Source organism: Ascidiella aspersa, chromosome 5 (assembly GCF_963924565.1).
Source record: "Ascidiella aspersa chromosome 5, kaAscAspe10.2, whole genome shotgun sequence".
Lineage (NCBI taxonomy): Eukaryota > Metazoa > Chordata > Ascidiacea > Phlebobranchia > Ascidiidae > Ascidiella > Ascidiella aspersa.
In genome coordinates this window covers 21,216,959-21,237,245 of record NC_139451.1, presented here as the reverse complement: position 1 = coordinate 21,237,245, position 20,287 = coordinate 21,216,959, and the positions used below count along the sequence as shown (strand labels likewise).

At 40.4% G+C, this 20,287-nt stretch overlaps 1 protein-coding gene across 2 annotated transcripts in view; it reads left to right on the top strand.

The window, feature by feature from the left end:
- The first annotated feature begins 711 nt into the window (after positions 1-711).
- LOC146145366 (guanine nucleotide-binding protein G(i) subunit alpha) overlaps positions 712-20,287 on the top strand; it is a 31,626-nt gene continuing 12,050 nt past the window's right edge. For both annotated transcript variants that reach the window (XM_083390436.1, XM_083390435.1), the window contains exons 1-3: positions 712-937; positions 2,366-2,495; positions 15,845-15,887. In XM_083390436.1, coding sequence (XP_083246562.1) covers positions 2,378-2,495; positions 15,845-15,887 — 161 coding nt within the window. In that variant the 5' untranslated portion in view covers positions 712-937; positions 2,366-2,377. The remainder of the gene's footprint in view (positions 938-2,365; positions 2,496-15,844; positions 15,888-20,287) is intronic.

The window sequence follows — 20,287 nt, the reverse complement described above, 5'->3', positions numbered from 1 at the left end:
AAATTAGTGTTATAATATTTGTCCGATATTTTTAATCACTGTGTCAGTTTTGTAAACTGATATAATCCATTTCCTGCATTCATAGTTTTTCTTAAATCACTTTACGGTAATAGAAAAAATAAAGCATTGTTAAATTATTAAGGTACTTTCTAGCTTAAATGTTAAAAAAAATTACTCAACCAGCCTAATCAGCTATTTAAATTTTGATGCACCATGTATATCAGCTGTTTACACTTTGCAGATGGGTGAAAGTATTATTATATTTATTATTTAATAACATTACTTAACCTACCCCAACTCAAACGCTAACCTGCACCCTAACCTAAATAATGTGTGTTGTGGTAGAATTCTAGACCATTGCCCAGCATTCTTGGAAGCGTAAACAGGTGATATACATGGTGCATCAAAATTTAATTAGCTGAGCAGAGTGGTTGTGTACTTTTTTAGCATTTTGAGCTAGAAAGTACCTTGATAATTTAACAATGCTTTACCTTTTCTATGTTACAATGCTGTGGTAGGATTCTAGACCAGCACCCAATGCTGTACTTAATTCTTTATATATATATCTTGGAAACAAAGAAGGCATGCCTAACTTTAAGTTTTGCACTTTCATACAATTAATGTTCTGAAGTATATGTTTTTCAGGGCAAAATACACATATATTGCACACCTCACATTTGGCATTGACTTTTCGTTTACTTTTCAGATTAAACCAATTTACACCACCTGTGTTTCTGAGTTTTTGTTGATTTTACTAAACACCGAGGCTTCTACAACGTGTCTGTTTTATATTTCACCGAAAGGCCTTCAAACTTTTGGAGTTTTATTTTATTTTGTATTGATTTTTACCTGTACAAGATACTCTGGTGGGATCTGTTTGCTTGCAACAGGCGACTGACATTTCATTTTATTCAACCCCATTGTTGGGGAGAATCAGGTTTGTACCATTTTTGCTCTTTGTTGGAATACAGTAGTGGCCTAAAACTGTCAATCTTGTGTTTTAGGTTTCTGTGTATGACCCTTTTATTTTCGATCTACACCAAGTCACCAATTACCTTAATGAATTGCAGTTTTGCAGTTTTTTAACTGCCCCTACAAAATTGTTCTTAGCCTTTTTAGGTTAAAATACATACACAACTTAATAAAAAACTGCCTTACCCTTAGTTGGGAAACCCTTATTGTGTTTGAAATAAAAATTTAAATTGTTCTTTATATCAGGCAAACTAAATTATGTTTGGTTATATAAAATGTTTGTTGTTTTTCTAATTAATACAGTAAATTAATGTTTGGGTTTGTCTAGTTGGTGGCCAGTATATTTCTGTTTTAGGAAACAGTGTTGAGATTAAAATTTGTCAAGTGTGTTGACCAAGCAAATCATAACTATAAATATTTTTATATTTGTTAAAAAAACCTTTACCTAATTTATTTTTTACTTCCACTTGCAAAGGTTAATTTTTTTTTGTATTGGTGAGCTTAAAAAAACAACAACAAAAAACTACTGCATATAAATTTTGCATTTCTGCTGGTTGGCTAAACATTAGTTAATCGTTGCTGCAACTGGCATGTGTCTGACACGCCGTGGCCTGGTAGCATACATTCACTTCCCATGCTTGGCGACATGTGTAGGTTATAGGCATACCTTAGTACCACCATGTTCCTTCCTGTTGCAATGCAACTATGGCCGAACTAAATCGTGCTGTCTGCTAAATCTCTACATTTTGTGGAAACCAACCTTAATAACTTAGTGCCTGTAGTTGGGCCATTTTAGCTAATTTTTCACCCATGTGACATCCTAAATTTCTGCTTTTAATCACATTTACATTTTAGGCCATGTATTATTTTTTAATCCGTTATATTGTTTGCTATTGCTATTATTAGCAATATTTTTTTTTCGTTGAAAACCAGATCTATGTTAAACTGCCTTTGAGCACAACAAATGTTTTTATCTGATTACGGCAGTTGATCCACCCAAGTATTTCTGGCCCTCCTGTTGGTTTCCTATGATTTTAAACACATGTTATAACTAAAAGAATTCTCACAGCAGGGCCTTGTATTCTTTTTTCATAAAGGGCCTAAAACAATTCTTCAAATAAGAAAGTATACAAATATTTTAATGTAAATGGGCTGTGTAAAACCGCCATTTATATTTAACATTAATCCAAATATATATATATTCAGCTTTCGTACAAGGCATGGCTATAATAATAAACCCAGATTGTTTCCATAATTTTGCCATTATTCATTCCCATTTAGCGGTGGGAAACCTTATTTTTAAAGACATACTTTATTGTATTGGAACATTCCTTAGCAGTCAGCATGTTATGTCTAGTTTAAATGCACTGTTTAATAACACTTGTCCATGTAGAACAAATCAAACATGGGATGCGCAGTATCAACGGACGACAAGGCAGCCAATGAGAGGTCAAGGCAAATCGATCGCAACCTTAGGGTGGACGGTGACAAGCAATCAAGAGAAGTCAAACTTTTGTTATTAGGTAAGTAATATCAACTAAAAGTTCTCAATCATTGTGTATGTTCAAGTGGCTTCATTGTTCCAAAACTAATTCTTGTTTTCAACTGGACTGCGTTGTGTAGTGAAATGATTCATTGGTGACTTGTCTATAGTTAGAAGGCAGGTCCAAAAATGCTAACTTGTTTGTGTAGCCCACTTCTTCCTATTCTTGTTTGGATTAGGAAATGATCTTTATTTTTTGCTGTTGAATCAGCCAAAACTTAAAACAAAAGAGTGTTGACTTTTTGTGTAACAAACTAAACGAAAGTCTAAGAAGTACATTTTGATCATTGGTATTACAGTACCTTAATGTAGCAAAATTGTTTTCTTTAAAAAGTATATCAGCTGAAAGATGAAGTCCAAATGTATGACATATCCAACCAAATGGGCTAATTGATCTACAATCCCCTCTATCCCAACCACTCATCAAGACTGTCAATTAGAACCTTAACTCTCTTTTTCTATTCACTCTTAATTGACCGCAGTAAGTCATGCTATTTAAAGGAAGCCATAACCACCTCTATAAATAACTATGTGTTGATGTTTAGCCCTGTAATTCCCAAAACACTTTCAGTTGTTAAAATATTTTTTACAGTGTGTTTTTGTTGCTATGTATTGTACTAGTTATCCAATCCGTTATATTGCATCGCAAAAAATACCATATTTTTAATATGGTTATGTTTTATAAAGAGGAATAGTTGAACTGTACTTTTCTATACAACTTCCTTGTCTTAAAAAATATGTATTTTTAACCCAACAGTATTAATTCTTCTGAATTAAATTTTGTTGTGCGAGTTATGAAAATTCTTAATGGAGACACTTCTATAAAATTTTAGAGTAAGGACCTTATTTGTTTGTTAAACAGAATTTTCAGTATTTTTTTACTGTAGTTTTTTATTTTTACGCTTTGTAAAGTTATGTATTAATTTGTGCCAGAGGTAAAAAAGAAAACAATGGTGGCCTAAAGGGACATTTAAAATTATGATTCCCCGGCTTTGCAATGTAAGATTTTGGATGCAATAATGTTGAGATTCATTTGAATTGGAAGGATAATTGCGTTTTCAATCAATAACCAATGCTCCCTCAATGTGAATAATGTATGACCATATGGCCATCTCTTGAGAATTAAGCTGGTCTCCCCAATGGCTGTCTGTCGCTGTTGTTATCTTTAGTCTTACTATCTCTCTACTTTGTGTCTTGTGTTGGTCTCCTATTGTCTGATGCTTTGTGCTATGGGGTAGTTTGTTTGTAATCTAAGTATTGATCAAAAAACATCCTGAAGCGTAGTGTTGTATATCTACTAGTTGAAAAACAGGTCATTTTTTATTGGGTAAAATAGCTATGACCTACCCTATTGTATTATATGACTGATATCTAATATAAAAACACTTAATATCTGGAGGCCAATATAACCTGAAAGACATCTGTAAAAATTGAAGTTTAGAACACAGCAAATATGAAACCCACTAAAATTATTTGCATTTTTAGATATTGACACAAGGCATAATAGAGTTTTAGATATTAAAATAATTTTACTTTGTACTGGGAGCACAGTCAAAATATAATTATAAAACATATGTTTTTAGTGACCTAATATATGTAACTTCTATGTATAGAAGTCGGCAAATAAGTAATCCACTTCACTAAACTACCATCTAACATATTTTAAAAGCCACCCTTAAGGATTGAACCATTAGAGTTGCACTTTCTTGCCACCACAAGTCACAAACTTTTAGAGTTAAATATTTGTTTATAGTGCTATAGTGATTTATTGTATATATATAGGATGTGTATTTTTTATATTGATTCTCTGTTGGTTTAAACACACTATTAACAAGCTTGTTTAGTCAGTTTGAAGGTTAACACTTTTTTTTATTCGAACAAAAAAAATGGACTTTTTTCTGACCTAGATTTGAAAACATACAGTGCAACAACTCGTGTTGTGTTTTTGTTTTCAACTTGTTTTGACTTGCCACAAAATTTGATACTATATCACTTTGTCATTTTTAGTTATCCTTCTAAACTCTTTTGTGCAGTAATGACCCACAGGTAATGATCTGACAAAAACCACCATACCGCCAAATGTGCATACACTTAGACTCAGCGTTATCCTTTTTGTAAACTAGGCCACATGGGATTCGCATCTAGGAATAGAATTCGCCGTATTTTCACCGCAGTGTTTCCATACACTGCTTTGCGCGCGCGCCATGAAACTACGTTGTAGCGAGCGATTTTACAAGACTTGGCGCTTTGTTACAGCCGCGACAAGTCTGTCGTGAACGGCGCAAAGGCGGGCGCGAGCTTTCCCATCCCACTTTGGTCTCCAAGCGCAAATATTTGCCTTGCGACAATCCTACTGCGAAAAGGCGGAAGGACGAATTCGCGCGCGTCTTTGGGCGACTTCTCCCACAGTAATTTATGCCACCGATCGGTGCTCGCTTGTGTGGCTGTACTCTTTATTGTAGCCTTTCTGGCACTAGTTTTGCGATGTTACCTGCCAGGTTTTGTTGACCTTGGCGGGTTTGACGTTGTCTGCAATGGGTATTTTTTATAGCAACACGGTTAAATGGCTTTGAAAAAATTTGCCTTGCGGGTTTTTTTGCGTTCTGTTGCCTAATACAGCGCGCGCACTTGATTTAATTTGAACCATCACATCTCCCGGTTTAAACTCGCCTTCGTACTTCGTGTGGCTTGAAAGCGGATTTGAAATAAACTCCCTGACCGTATTTTAAAGTGAGTGGTCAGTTAAATCAGGCGTTGCTTGGCATATTTACCGCAGCGATGGTGGATACATAGGATACGGTATTTTATTTGCCATGCTTCGCCGTTTTATCTGACCTCTGTATACCCTTGATATGAAGGGTGTCTAAAAATACATTGTTTCGCGGCCAACAGATGGTCTTGTGTTTCGGTACATTTCGTTCATGCGTATTTGCCTGGTCTTATCTAGGAGATGGTTGTCTGTCCAAACCCCTACTGTCACGGCTTAACAATCGCTGAGACGTGGGGCTGTGACCTCAATTTAGCGATAGGCAAGTTCGTTCGGACGTTGTTATCAAACTTTTTTTTAAGCCTCCCTGATAGCTCACGGTCCGTTGGTAATTGGCGGGCAAAACGAAAAGCGTCGTCGACCATAGTCGATTACCGCCCATCGGCCTTCGCAGGCACCCTAAATAAAAAGCGAACGTTGTTTTATTTTGTCGTTTGCAACCACCTAGGACGCTTTTCCAAAAAGGAGGCAATTGTGTGTTAATCTGCGCATAAATAAAGCGCCATGTGATGCCAGGCTGATCGTATCAGGCCAATCGCTGTCTGTGTGCAAAATGCCAAATCGCTGTTATTGCCGTCAGATAAAAAGGTCCCAAGGTGACAAATGTTTGTTTATGTGGGCTCCCCATCGTTGCAATTGCATTTTTTTTGCATTGACTAAGAGGTTAGGCAAATCTGCTGCAGTTTCTAACAGCACTTTTCGTAAAACCCGAAGGGAGCGCGTGTCCCTTAGAGACAGCAGCCCGATTTGGAAAGTCAGGGCCGCCCTAATAGCCCGTGGATACACGCCAGACTATTTGTTACCGAAATGGCAATTTGGAAGCCGAGCCCGACTCGGTCACCAACTAAGAACCGTTTGTCTTGTGTGCCCCAGGCTACGCGCAACATAAATCGTCGACATTTATTTATTCAGCAAGCGCAGGTGGAGCGGACAGAGGCAATTGCCTTTCCGCTATTTGTTTTTCCGCGCTGTCTAATGGCGTGCTCGACGTCACAGCCTTTTGCAAGAACTTTTCGGTCTAAACGACCGGGCGAAAGCATACAAAGCTGCGTAAAAGCCAAGGGTGTGCTGCTGCCCAGGCTGTATTGTTCAGCTGACTAACCCAGCCATGCCATCGAATTTGGCGCTCTTAAAATATTTTTGTAGTTACCTAATTTCCTACGTTGAGTTCCTTTCTTATCATAAAAGCGGAATAGCATTTTGATAGATCGAACAGCGTCACCACAGTCCATTGATCGGTCACGTTTTGGCTGTTTTTTCTTAATTCGAGGCGAGAAATTTTTCCTTAAAGTTTCGTAAAAAATTCGCTTTCAAACAACCTCTAACCTGCTTGGAAAGTAAAACGGAGTTTTAATGGATTTACTCATATCGTTAAATCAGTTCTTGCCATGTTTTATTTTGATTCATGCAGTCTATTAATGCAAAAAAATAAGGAAGTATTAAAACTTCTTTGTGTTTGTAAATCCTACCAATCACGTTTTGTGAATGCCTTTTAAAATCATATGGCAACAAATCAATAGACCAGACTAAAATGCCAGCGAAGCTATTTGCTGTGACTGTGACGCCATCAAATTTTCGTCAACCCTTTCGAGTAGCGTAAAGGCGTTCGATCGTTCGTCCCTTGTCCATAAAAATAGCCTGTTTTTAGCCCAAACACTAGACCTCGACAGACCCGTGCACGGCTGGTGAGAGAGAACCGAAATAGAATGCAAAAGATAAGGGTGGTGTCGTTTTCGCAAGAGCCTTAATGAAAGGCGCTAGTAACTAAAGTGTCTTGGCTGCCAAGTTTCGTACGCGACCTGTGAAAATTAACTTCGACGTTTTCTATTCCGCACGCAAACGGCAACATGCACACGCACAATCACGCACGCACCTCGACTGGATGCACACTCGGACGACGCCCTTTGGCGTTTCCTTTGACGTTGTCGCTAGGGGTTTGGCTTGGGTATGTCCCTTGGCTGTCGTATTACGAAGCGTAACGCTGACGAGTTGTTTGTCACGCAATAAACCCTCGTTACAATGCGATGGGGGCTCCCAGTGATCCGTCACACACGCTAATTTCCGCTTTTCGTCTTTGTCTGAATGGCCACACTTTAACCGGGGTTACTTGGTGCCGACCCGTTAAGGATTTTTGCGTGCCACACTGTCAATCATATTCTGCGCTCTATAAAACGCGTTGCCTTGCCTCAGTGGGGACTTAAAACGCCAACTCCCGAATAAGACCATTCTTATGTTAGTTCCCCTGAATTTTTTTGTCCGTTCAGGCACTTTAAGAGGTTGTAAAATAATTAGTTTACTATTGTTTACCGTTGTTGGTTGGTAGGGTGGTTGAGTCATTTATGTTGAATAAGATCGACGTAGCTGATCGCACGCACGTACACAGTTTTGTGGATTTAATTTCATCGAGGGGCATCACATTTTCGAAACACGACACGCCAACAACATTTTAATACTGGTTTGTTTTGTTTTATGTCTTTTTTATTAAAGAAATAAACAGAAAATCATTGCCAAATGGTTGCCCTAGTGCCCTAAGCAGATGTCACTTCGTTGCTGTCCGCACACAGGCCTGTAGTTACTTGTAAATGGTAACATGCTGTCCCATGGGTGCCTAGAAAATCGCTGCGAAAATTCGACAATCTATCATTAACCTGTGATGTGAGAAAACTCTGACTAAGTCCCGTGGGAACACGCCTTTGTCGAGCTTGGGAGCGAAGTTTGCAGTTTCCTTTTTCCGTTGGCATCTTGTACAAGTGATCCGCCCAATCACATTGCCCTAACCGCAGGGGTGACGATTGGGCCCAGGGAGTTTAGCTTGGTGCACTTAAAAACGACGTAACAGTGGAAAACTAAAACCTTATTCCCGTACTTTGTGCGTTTGTTGTTTTCATTTTCATTCACGTGGATCGCCGTGTTATTAAACGGCGTTAAAACCCACTGCCTATACTACCGCTTAATGTCATTGCAAGTGTTATGTGGAGGGTAACATGCGGAAATTGCATTTGATTTACTCATCAAGCGATGTCAGACGCCAATCAACAGTGTTAACCTTTTGTAAGTTAAATTTAGCTGTGTCAAGTGTTCCGCTCATTGTATGGCTCACCATCACCATTGTATGGCTCACCATATGGCTCACCATCATAAGTTAAAATTGCTGACCTAAGTTATTTTTACAATAAATCTTTGATGATGCAATTCTACGGTATTACTGCAAACGTTTTCCAGCTATTAGCAGTTTTTTTCTTTCTTTTGAATTTAACAGCATCTAAACGTTTGCACAAAGCTAAAGATTTGTTTCTGCCTTGATCAAACGGTCGATTGGCTTCGGGTGACTTTTTTTAGCACTCGTTTTAATCGAGCCGCACCCCCTCCCCAAACGAGCCATATGCGGGCCGCGAAATGGCTGCTGCTTGTACGAAGAAGCGCAGCGCTGCCATTCGATGACGTAACGACGGGTTGTAAATCAGCGGAGAACGGCTGCTCTGTTACGCAAGCCGCGGTTACTCCTTGCTGGCCGTGATTGCAGTCCTTCCAATTTACCTGTAACAGCCCACCAGTCGTACCTGATAACACGAGTCGGTGTGGTCTATTCTTTCTGTTGCTGGCTGTTTAGATTAAGTTGTGCCGTTGGGAGTTGTACGTACTCAATGCAACGCTGAGAATGCTAATTTGATAGTTTTCAATGCGTTGAGCGCGACCAAATTGCTCCTGATTTTGAATAAGCCCCTGGAAAGCAAAACAATGACAATTATTTGCGGCAGTACTTTGGCAACAGCAGCGTATCGCCTCAAAACTGGGTGTGCTCTCTCTTGCGTGTTGGCAAAGAAACCTGGCCGCCTTTCAATAATTCAGGGCACGAGAAGGATTGCCCCCAACTGGACAACTCGCCATACATTATTCATCGCTGCCATGGCGACCGTTTGGACTTGAGGGAGGGGGGGGGGGGGAGTTAGCCATGCTCGCTCCGCGGTTATCTATTCATCTTCGCCTGCTGTTCGGTTTTATTCGAGGCCCTAACGGCGGACGATTTTCCGTCTTGTTTGTTGTGTTAACGGGTCGCTTGCGCTACTGAGGTCGCTGCCAATTGCGGATATGTGGTCCACCTTTGTGCCGGCTGGTTTGCTACTAGTGCACAGCGAAAGACGTTTTCTACTTAATTCGCGCGGCTTTTGATACGTCTATTTTCTCTCTCGATTGGCGGCTAGGGCTGTGGTCTGTTTTCTGTGGCAAACCATTGTCGGGTATCTCACTTAATTCTGTGGCTGTTAACGTCGCACAGTTTTAGATTCCTTTGTGAAGCGGTTTTGCGATTTTTCTACGCGCTACGAAATACGCGAGTCTTTTTCCAAGTGCAATCGATTGTAATCGAGTTTAGCCTTGCGACATTCTAACGTTTCGACGTTGGTCGATGGGCCCAATTATATTAGAGTTATAACTACGCGACAGCGGCCTTTACACATGACACTGTTTTCGTTTTAGCCTCTCCGCCGTTGGTTGCAATCAAGTTATTTTTTCGCTACGTTTTTAAAAAGGAAAGCCCTCGACCATATTTTGTCCATCTTCTTACTTCTATTTTAGCGATTTTTTCAGTTACATAAAACGACAGCTGAAACCTTTTTTTATCCTTCTTTCAAAACATTCGATTCTTGCTCTTGTTAGGCTTATTACTTTGCCTTGTTCACAATTTTATTTTTGACGGGCCTGTTTTGTTGGTTCGGCAATTTACCGCGGCCTATTTCCGGATAAAATTCTTTTACCTTAATTGCAGGTGCTGGGCGTCAAGCCACTGTTTTAATTGGCCAGCCACGAAGATTAATGACTGAGATTTGCAGATGCTAACCATGTCAGCACACCTGCCCCTCCCCCATGCAGACCCGCATTCCCATTTTTCGGTCTCGTGATTTTTCCAAAGGGGCTCGCCTATAAAACACAATTCAGTTAATTCAGACCACGTAGCCTCTGTGATGTGTTTCACAACATCAACAACACAAAGTTACTCTCAAGTTACATGGACCACTTGAAGTGGTATTTCTTTTTTACCCTTTCTTTGCTAAGTATGCTTCAGTAGCGCCCAATGCTCTTTCCGACAAGTCCACTCTTAATTTAAATGTCCAGAAAGATATAAATGATTTTTACTCAAATCGTATTATGCATCTCACAGTACTAATTTGCTGCTGGTAATTCGACGTATAACAGGGGAGTTATTAGGCTTACCAAGGCAACCTACATTGATATTTTTTGGAAAGAGGGCACGCCTAAGTTGATCAGTTTTTGGCGATCGATTGCATTGTTTTGCCATCCCCTGATGCACAATAAAGGTCGATACTGTTCTACCAGGATGCGTCAGTTATTTAGCCCACTGTTTACATCGGTTTATTGTCCCAGTGTTTTTCTCCACCATAAAAACGCTCGACTGCAATTGCAAGCGTTGGTAAAAGGTATTGCGGTAATTTTCGACTTATTGCTAAGATTGTTTGTTTAAGCATATATTGCTGCTTGCTTCTTTTACGTATAGAAGACCGCAGCCTCGACTGACATTAGGCCAAACCAATTACAAGGCGTTATCCTTATCGTGTGGTTGTTTAAAACCAGACCGCATGTTCTAAATATTTAACCACAATGTCGACGCTTATGCAACGGACACCGTGTGCGTTTTTGGATATATGTTGATAGCTGCGGTGTGATATGCAAGGAAACCAACCGACCATTCCAGATCTTGCAATATGGCCTTTCCCTATGCTTCAGATATTTTACTGTATTGTGGGCCGGTAGATCTTCCGAAAAAAAAATCAGAAACGAGTCTTCTTGTCTTTATTTACTTATACAACTATCTGAATTGTTGAGTGATTTCAAACGAAGTGTTACGTGACATTTAACGACAGCGACATTCACTGTGCAGGATATGCTTGTTTACGACACGGGGCAATTTTTGGCGGCACAATAGAATCTATACGTGATGCGGCTAAAACAATTGCAAGCGTCTGTTCTAAAGCGAAGCAAGTTAACAGCAGTAGAGCTGGGCTGCACGACCGGACAAGAGCCAACGCCCAGTTGAGCCCTGGTAGCATGGCGTCCCTTCGTCCACCTCAATCTTGCCGCTAGCATGTCGAACATGGTTATAGCGCCAACCCTAACAAGCGAGCACTACACGCCGCAAGGTCGGGCACTTGCAAAAACTTGCAAGCTTAATGGCGTACAACCGTGTATCCGGACAAGGGCCGGGCATTAGTTTCCTTATTTTTTTGAAAGGCTTCGGTAATTGATTGGTGGTGGTGTCCCGTGGAACAATTTTATTGACGTAAAACAAAACCGGTCAGTGCACGCGTATTGGTGATTTTATTTTAAAGTAGTTTTTAACTTTTAGGCGGTTACAGCCTAAACACGAAAAAAGGGGGACGAGTAATCACTGTTTGATGTGGCGCTTTCCCTGTTTAATGCAAATGTGCCTTTCGTGTTTGGCCAAACGCCAAGTTGGGCGATTTTTCTTTTTAGTTTAGCGCGCCAATGCGTTGACGTGCCAATCGTGTGATTGCCTTTCTGAAATTAGCATGGGTTAGCTTTAAAGTGAAAAAAACGGGTTGCTCGCGGTTCGGATAACACACGTTGATGGAGGGCGACATTTCCGTCGTTTGTGAGAGCTAAACACTGAAAAAAAATTCTATTTGGAGACTTAACCAAAAATACCGGGAAGCCGAACTTGGACAACTGCTGCTGTTGCTGCTAGCAAATAACAAAATGCCAACGACGATTGAGCATCAATTTTTTATGTGCGTAATGTTAGTTTTTATTTTAATGTTTTTGATAAACCCGTTAGGGAGCCTGGAAATCCTACGGTTATTAAACTGGAGAATGCATCGTTAATATTTTTCCACCACATTCTCCTTTCGCACACATGTGATTTAATCAACTTTTTTGTTTTGTTTATTCTTGAGGTGCAGTTTGTTAATTCAACCTGTGTCGTTCGCTCGACCGTTAGTTTTGATTTCCTGTCCTTAGTTACGCGTGCAACATGGAGTAAACCACGCCACAAGTTTGCGGCCGTTTCCCTGTTGGCCCATTAGCGAGGCCGGCGCATTATCTCGCAACAATCGAGCCGACCGGGTTGTGACGTTAAACGATGACGTCACGGAAGGGCCCGCGCCAAGAAATAGACGCGCGCTCTTAATCGCCCCGATTATACCAAGCACCGTCAGTTGCTGGCCATTGTTTTCCTTGCGTTGCGCGTCTTTAGCCAATGAAGAAACAATAGACTGTGGCGTCGCCGGCTCTCGCGTGAAGGCCATCGCCATTATTTGCTGGTTGTCCCACGAATCGTGATTTCCTTTTGCGTTTCTGGAAATGTTCATTTTCGGACCTATCGTGTTCGCTTAATCGGGACTTTTCCATCCGATGTCGTGCAGCTAAATCGGGTTAGCAGCTTAAAGTCCAGCTTGCAGCTGCTTCGTTGAAATGGTCAAGCAACGCTCTACTGCAAAGCAGCGCTCTACTACACTACGTTAGGTGCGAATTTCGTGATGCAACGAGTAACGACGCAGTTAAGCGCTATTCGTTTACTTGCGAATAACGGACGTCGTCCATCTTGTGCTTGCCTGCTGATTTCGAAGGTGGCGCTCGTCCTAGAAAATAGTAAACAGCCTGCATTTTAGGTCAACCGGAGATAAACCGCTTGCTTTATGTCCGCGCGTTTGAGTTAAGACGATGATAGCGGACCGCGCGGAGATCTTTTCGTTCTTAGGGCAATCGGCCTTGCCGCTAATGCATCTGTCGTAAGATTTAAATGCGGGGTCGCGCGGGTTTAATGGACGCCGGCCAGATTAGAAATCGCAATAGAGTGGCGCAGATTGCGGTGTAATGCGTTTGCAAACGACTTTTCGCACGCGCTGACAGACACAGTTTACCGGTTGGCATTTTTACGACCTGTTGTCCACGACTTACCTGTTTCTTTCTCCCACTATAGTCGGTTTACCTATTTTCTTATGTTGCAAAGATGACCTTACCTTATGCATCTGGCAAAACTCCCACTTTGTTTTTTCTAAGAGCAATGTTTTTTTAATATTTTTGGTAAATTTATTGCTTTGCAACTGTCACGAGAAGGTTGTTGCCTATCCATAAAACCCTTGTTTGCCAATACACCCTCGATGAACAATGGCGCTTACGACCTCTATTAAGATAAAAAAAAGTGTGTAATTAAACTAGTACTTCATAGTGTTTATTTTCAGTCGTAAGTATTCAAATTGCTTGAACAGACTTGCTGGCAAATGGCAAGAAAATGACTTTCCACGTATCGACCCTGTCATTTTATGTTGTTCGAACAACGCGCCATGTTAGTTCTCAGACCTGTTTGGACATTATTGGGCACACTTGCCCAAAAAATCCGACTCAAGCCACATACCTTTAAAACTTTTTCGAGCCCGGACGTCGTAATTGCCTTGCGATTTCCCACTTCCAGCTGCCGAGGCTACTTATAATAATATTTAATATTTATTTAAACCCCGGTCGCGGCGTGGTTAAAATGGCGTTTATATAAAAAAAATGCGGCCCAAATCGGCCAAGCAAATACTAGACCAGTGGTTCTCAACCCTTTTTCTTTCGTGGCCCATTTTCGTTGCACAAAAATTCTGTGGCCCAATCAATTTTTATGAAAGAATAAACTATAAAAAGAGGTTTAATTAGAACAAAAATAGCGGAGCATATATTAAACAGATTATTTATTCAATCGTGCATTAGGTATTGCTTCTGAACAATAAACTTACGTTAATTTACATTCCTTCTCAATTCCTCACCAAGCCATTATTCCTATAAAATTAGGTATGATACAAATGAAACTAAATTCTTCAATAAATCTAGCTTTTTTAAATTGATCTGTGGCCCACGTAAAAATTTCCATGGCCCACTGGTTGAGAATCGCTGTACTAGACCGTTGCAATTTTATTTGCACCAAAGTCTTCATCGTCACATTTAGGAACAGAATTGACTAACCTTCGCTGGAGATTGTAAAAGATCCCAAAATCGACTTTGTGGTTAAAGCCATCGGAGCACTCTTGGGAAGCGTTACTGTTTGTTATCGTTTCTTTAATTGCCAGTTTGTGGCCGTTTGTCGTAATTTGTTGTTTTTACAATCGTTAAGGCACTTTACCTTAACCTGGTTACGTAATGCCTTTTGCTCATTTTGCGATGGAAAAACACAACTGTAACTTTTTATGTTATACTCCAATAAAACACAATACAATTGGAATACCTTTTTTAATTAATCACAGCATTATTTTGACTAAGTTGATAAGTAGCCTACATTAATCAATGTGAGCCACCGCCTCGTCGTTGTATTGCAAAAAATGCACCAGATCTATCCGCTTTTAACCCTTTCTGTATCAGTACGGTAACCTGATAAGCCAAGGAACGCTGTTACTCAAAATGAAAGTTGTCTATTTATAGCGGGCCTAAAACGCAACAGTTTGATCTGGTATCGATCACAAAAATGCAGTGTTTTCTTTAAACTTTTTTCCTATTTCAAATAGAAAACAAAAAATCGAAGCGAAATAAACTTTGTGAATGGAATGTTGTTGGGTTTTTTACCAGGGCTCCTTTCCAAATCGCTCTTTAATCTGTGCGCTTCAAATTTTGAAAAATGCGATATTTCCGCATGACTGCACACTAGTGCAGCGCTCTCTCGTTTCCACGCTTAACCTTGTTTTTTTAGTCGTCTGTGCCCGAATGCCGCGGTAAAGTCAACTGAACAATGAGAAAAGTTAATTAAATGCTTTATTTCTTTCATAGGATTCTTTCATCAAGTTTAATCTAAAAAAAAACTTTATTTTCGAAGCGTAATGCATGACATCAGCTGTGACAAGGATTGCTTTTTGGTTTCATTTTGTTGTTAGTTAGTAAATAAGCACCTAGTTAGTTCGGCGACAGATGTAGCGCTAAATTTAACCACATTGATTATTATAGATGTTTGTTTGCGGATTAAGGTACGTGTTTTATCCTCCCGCCAAGATCCAAATATAATTGATAAATTCCTGTTATGATATTTGGCCACACACTAATATTAGCAGACACCTGGTTTGATATTCCACCAATCGACCAATGGGCTGAAGTCAGATGTACAGCCAATTTATTTAATTTTTTCTAATAGTTAAAATCAGTAACGGCGTTGTTTTGGCACAAACCCACTTATAACGTTTTGTTTTACCACTACACGAGTTAAAACCCCGCAAATGACTCATCGTCGTTTGTTATCATCTCGGTTTACCCTAGATATCTCATTGGGAGCCGATTGTGTGGAAAACGCCATCTGTTTGGATGCGCGGATAATTATTTTCTTCAATCAACCCACCCGGGAGAAAATTCCTCCATTTTATGCAAAACCGCCTCGTTATGTCCGCTTTCAACAAGCTTAATAGTACCTCGCCAAGTCACGTTTTCAGCAACACGCCCCCCCCCCCGAATCTTTCGCCCGTGACCTTGACTCGCAAACGCCAAGGTCAATTATATTATATCCGAGGCGCACGCGCTCCTTGTGGCTTCCGGCAATTTAAATTCAACTCTTGTGCTTTTCTTTCTTGCAGGTGCTGGCGAATCGGGAAAAAGCACAATCGTCAAACAGATGAAGTGAGTGCCGTGATATTGCTTTTTGTTTTATTTTAACCTAATAACTTTCGATTACAATACAGCAGGGGTCGGCAACCCCTGGCACGCGTGCCACTTGTGGCGCGCAAGATGATTTTGCATGGCACGCCAATTGATTTAACGCTCACGTTATATCACCTTAAGAAATTGCAACCATTACATCACTACCACATCATTAACATTTCTATTACATACATCACTAACACTAGCGCTAACTAAATGGTAGCACACATTGCTAGTTCGTGTCACAAATAAGTGTCTTAACTGTGTTGTATTTAATATTATTTTTTGTGAGCGTACTTTTTATTCACCAACCGTTCATATTACGTCACAATGCCCCAAATTTGGCGTAACGTTTACTACGTTAAAGCAGGGCATTCTCCATCAGTGGTTCTCAACCGCCGGTACGCGTCAACTTTCCTGCCGGTCCGCCAAATATATTACAAATTTATATCTCAATTGCAAAAAGCAAGTTGTTGAAGGCGGCCTGTCCATCAAATTTAGAACTTAGCCACTACCGTAATTTTTAGCATTGTGACGTAACATAGAGTTAACGGTCTACTTTAGACTTCATCTTACGTCACAATGCTGCAAGTGTTGTGCCCAACTATTTAATTTAAAAGTAGGCTACAACTCGTTTAAATCCTAAACTTTAAGACCAGTTGTACGTGAAAAACTTCAATAGAAACCACGTATAATACACGTATGATATCAAATAGACAGCAGCAAATTTCTCATTACATAAAAGTTTTAGTTATTTGCTTTTAAGTTGCATAATTTTGATTTTAATTTTTGAAGGTCCACCGGTTCGCAAAAATTGTTTCAAAATTTTACCGGTCCGTAAGCTAAAAAGGTTGAGAATCACTGTTCTACATTAAAAGCAAGCATGTGTGTTTTTGTGCAACTGAGAAACCAACAAAAAGCAAAACTGATAGTTAACACTTCTAGTTATCGGCTTAAAAGCATCGAAGTATATTTCAAAAAAGATACGTAAATTAGATGTCAGATCATAGCAGGGCTGCTGAGTCGGACTCGGGAGTCGAGTAAAACCAGGTAAAACTACCCGATTCCGACGTGTGCGGCATGCGCAGTACCAAATTTCGAAACTGATAAGGGAGCAAACTGTAAATTGTTTAGGTGGAATTGCATATGCTCTGGGCATATTTTCCATGACCCTAGAGTGGATTGCGGAATATCCACCTTAATTTAGTTACGTAAATTGGTGAAATACAGAGGCTGAATCGGACTCGGGACGCGATGAAATCTCATATTCGGCCAGAGTCGGACACGGATTGTTTTTAACCAACTCCGCAGCCCTAATTGCGAGTGCGAAACCAAACGTAAAAAAATGTTTGGCACGCGAGTTGTTAATATTTTGACATTATCATAAACTGGCACACTGCGTACGAAAGGTTGCCGACCCCTGCAATACAGCTCCGGGTAGTTTTGTTTGCGCACGTAGAGAGTCTACTGAAATCCAAGAGCTATGGAAGCAACTTTACCTGTTTTAACGCACAAAGTAATTAAAAAAATCGTTGTCTTTTAACGCTCCGTGATTCCCTAAAACCAAATACACGATTTTTTTTACACAAATTTTTCTCTTAGTTTAGCGGCGAAAACGTCGTGAAATTTTCAACCCAAGCGCATCATATTGAATCGCGTAACCCACGAATGACCTTTTGCCTTGTTTTATATGCGTATTGAATTTTTGCCAGTCATTTCCTGTCGAGCAGCAGCGAAGCGAGTTATTTTTAAAAAGAATTCCCGCTTTTGCGTCGCTCAATTTCAAAGTAGCCGCTGCCCGATTAAAGTTTAAAATCAGTGATCGTATCGCCAACAGATTCCCCTATATGTCGCAGAACCGGGCCGGACAGCGGGCCTGCCAGCGATAATCGTATGTCCGTCAACAACCACGCTTGTCTGGCTACAATTGCCAGTTCATTTTGCCATTGTTTGTGTTTCGTGACAGGCGCAAAATCGACGATAGTAGGCGTGCTGTTCTTCTTTTTGTCCGCTGCACCATCTCCCACTGTTTTCCAGGCCGGATGAGGCTCTGTGAATAAACATCCGGCCGGTTTTCGCTTTACTTGTTTTCGTCACTTTATTTTCGAATTAGGGCTTGGGAGTTCAGTGCCACCAAAAGTTCAAAAATTTGTGAAAAAGCGTCTTTGAACCACAAATACTGCCCGTGAATATGTGTTGTCGTTATCCGAAAACAAATGTAAAGTGTCGTTTTCTGAATTGTTCGTAAAGCACAACCTTGATACTTGTTCCTAAAATTTGACCTGGTTGAATGGTGCGCATGATGTTTAAAAATCGCCTAGTTGCTTTCAGCTCTGTTTTCCCTAATGCTTATCTGCGCTGTCCAGCTAAACGGGGGTCCCACTATGGCGAGATTTCGAGTTTTTATAGCGCATTTTTGTTTAAGCGGGCCTGTTCGCCTTTGGCAGGGTCTGGATGACGTTATTTTGGCCAGGAAGTTTGGTGAACCTCAACGACTTATGCCTCCCGCGAAGCAGCATCTGTCCCGCGTTTAGGCTTTGCGCGATTTCTTTCCGATAAGAAGCTACCGCTGCATCCGCACATTGTTGATTTTTTTCTTTCTTCGCCCGGTCGGCTTTCGATCTACTCCCTTATATTTGCGCGATCGACCGGAAATTACGCTTCTGCGTCCGAATTTTTTTTTCAACTGCTATTAATCAACCTTAACCCGACCTGCGGAAATGTAGAAATTCAATTAAAGCGGTTGACGTCGTTTCCTGTGTTACAAGCGCGTCGGAAAGAATGATGTACCGTTTTTCTCTGTCATAAAGATGAGGCCAGTTTTTTTATGGATATTATTTCTAATGTTTGTGAAATAACGGCGTACAAATGTCAAGCGTAAAATCCTACAAATGTCAAAGCGTAAAACTCGACTCCAAGTGTCTTTTAGCAAGTTCGCATATCCAATGTCCGTCGTATTTAAGCCGCCATGTAAACTGGCTGCCACAGAAAAAAATGCCACCCAGCAACCTATTCCCTGGTGCCGTTGCCCTTCTGTCGTCTTGATGTCTTTTCCCGATAACGGATGTCGTCATTTGGGAATTAGGCTTTTGTAACGGGAAATGATGCCGTATCCCGTATCTGGTTCATGGCTGGTTGCCCACTTAGCGTTTTTTTACCCAAAGCTTAAAGCACCTCCGGACAGTTTCTCGTCTGTCGTTAAGCCGAGTATTTTTGTATCGAGGATACATACGTAGAATTACGTCACGCGATTTGAATCAGTACCGGATTTGCGAAAGTTTGCGTTAAATCAAAATCATGAACGTTAAAGTCGGCGTTCCTCTTTATGTCTACACAACCTGATATGTGGGTGGTTGCAAGCATCCTACTCAACGCAAAAAGGCGCCAACAGTCGAACTCGTAATCATATAAGCGAAAAGGTTTCGTGTTACTCAATAGCTGACATCATCGTTCGCTGCGAAATAAATATTATTTGAGACCGCGTAAATAGATCGGGTAACACATCTACATATGCCTGTAATGTTGTTGACATGGGTACTGGTGTATCACTGAATAGAATTAAATAGCCAGTTAACTGCTATAGTCGGTTCTGCATGCTTTTTTTATTTTGTGAATCGGCGTTACAAAAAATAATAAGGCAGGGGCCCATCATTATCACTGCCAAATCAATATTAGTCGTTAAAAATATTGCATTTCGGATAATCGATAAAGCAATTCGTTTTGTTCGTAGCCCGGAACATCTTAAGGGCCACTATCTCGAATTGTCCGACCATGTTACGTCACATTTGCGTACTGATTATATTGTTTTTTGTTGTTTGTTCGACATTCGAGTTCGTCCAATGAGATTTTATCGTCACACAATGATGGCCCTAAGAAAAGGCATATAAGCAACCAAATATTTTTTTAAAGAGCGATGTCACGTCTTTACGAAGTTCATTAGTTTACTCATTAAAATACAGCAGCGTTCGAACAAATCCCCCTTGTGCAGCTTTAAAATCAAAACAGCCCGGTTAATCATAACATTGCACATTTCGCCTGCAAAGCGCGGTGCAAAGTGCTTTGATAGATGCTATATGAAGCTGATAAATTTTCGAGAAAACGTAACTCACATTTTTTGCCATTTTAACCGTGATTGGCTTCCGTCTCAATCTTAAAATACCGAGGGAGTGAAACGCACATTCGTCATATCTGTCAGTCTACTGTACACACTGTAGGAAAATAGCCAAATCGATGTAGGTATACCTTGTGACGATTCTCATCCAGAACAGATGAACAATTCTTGAATCGCTGTTTCAATTCTACACATGCTTGGCATAAAAGACACTTAACTGCGGTTGGCATGCCTGCTGTCATTTTAAAATCTGCGTTCATATATAAAA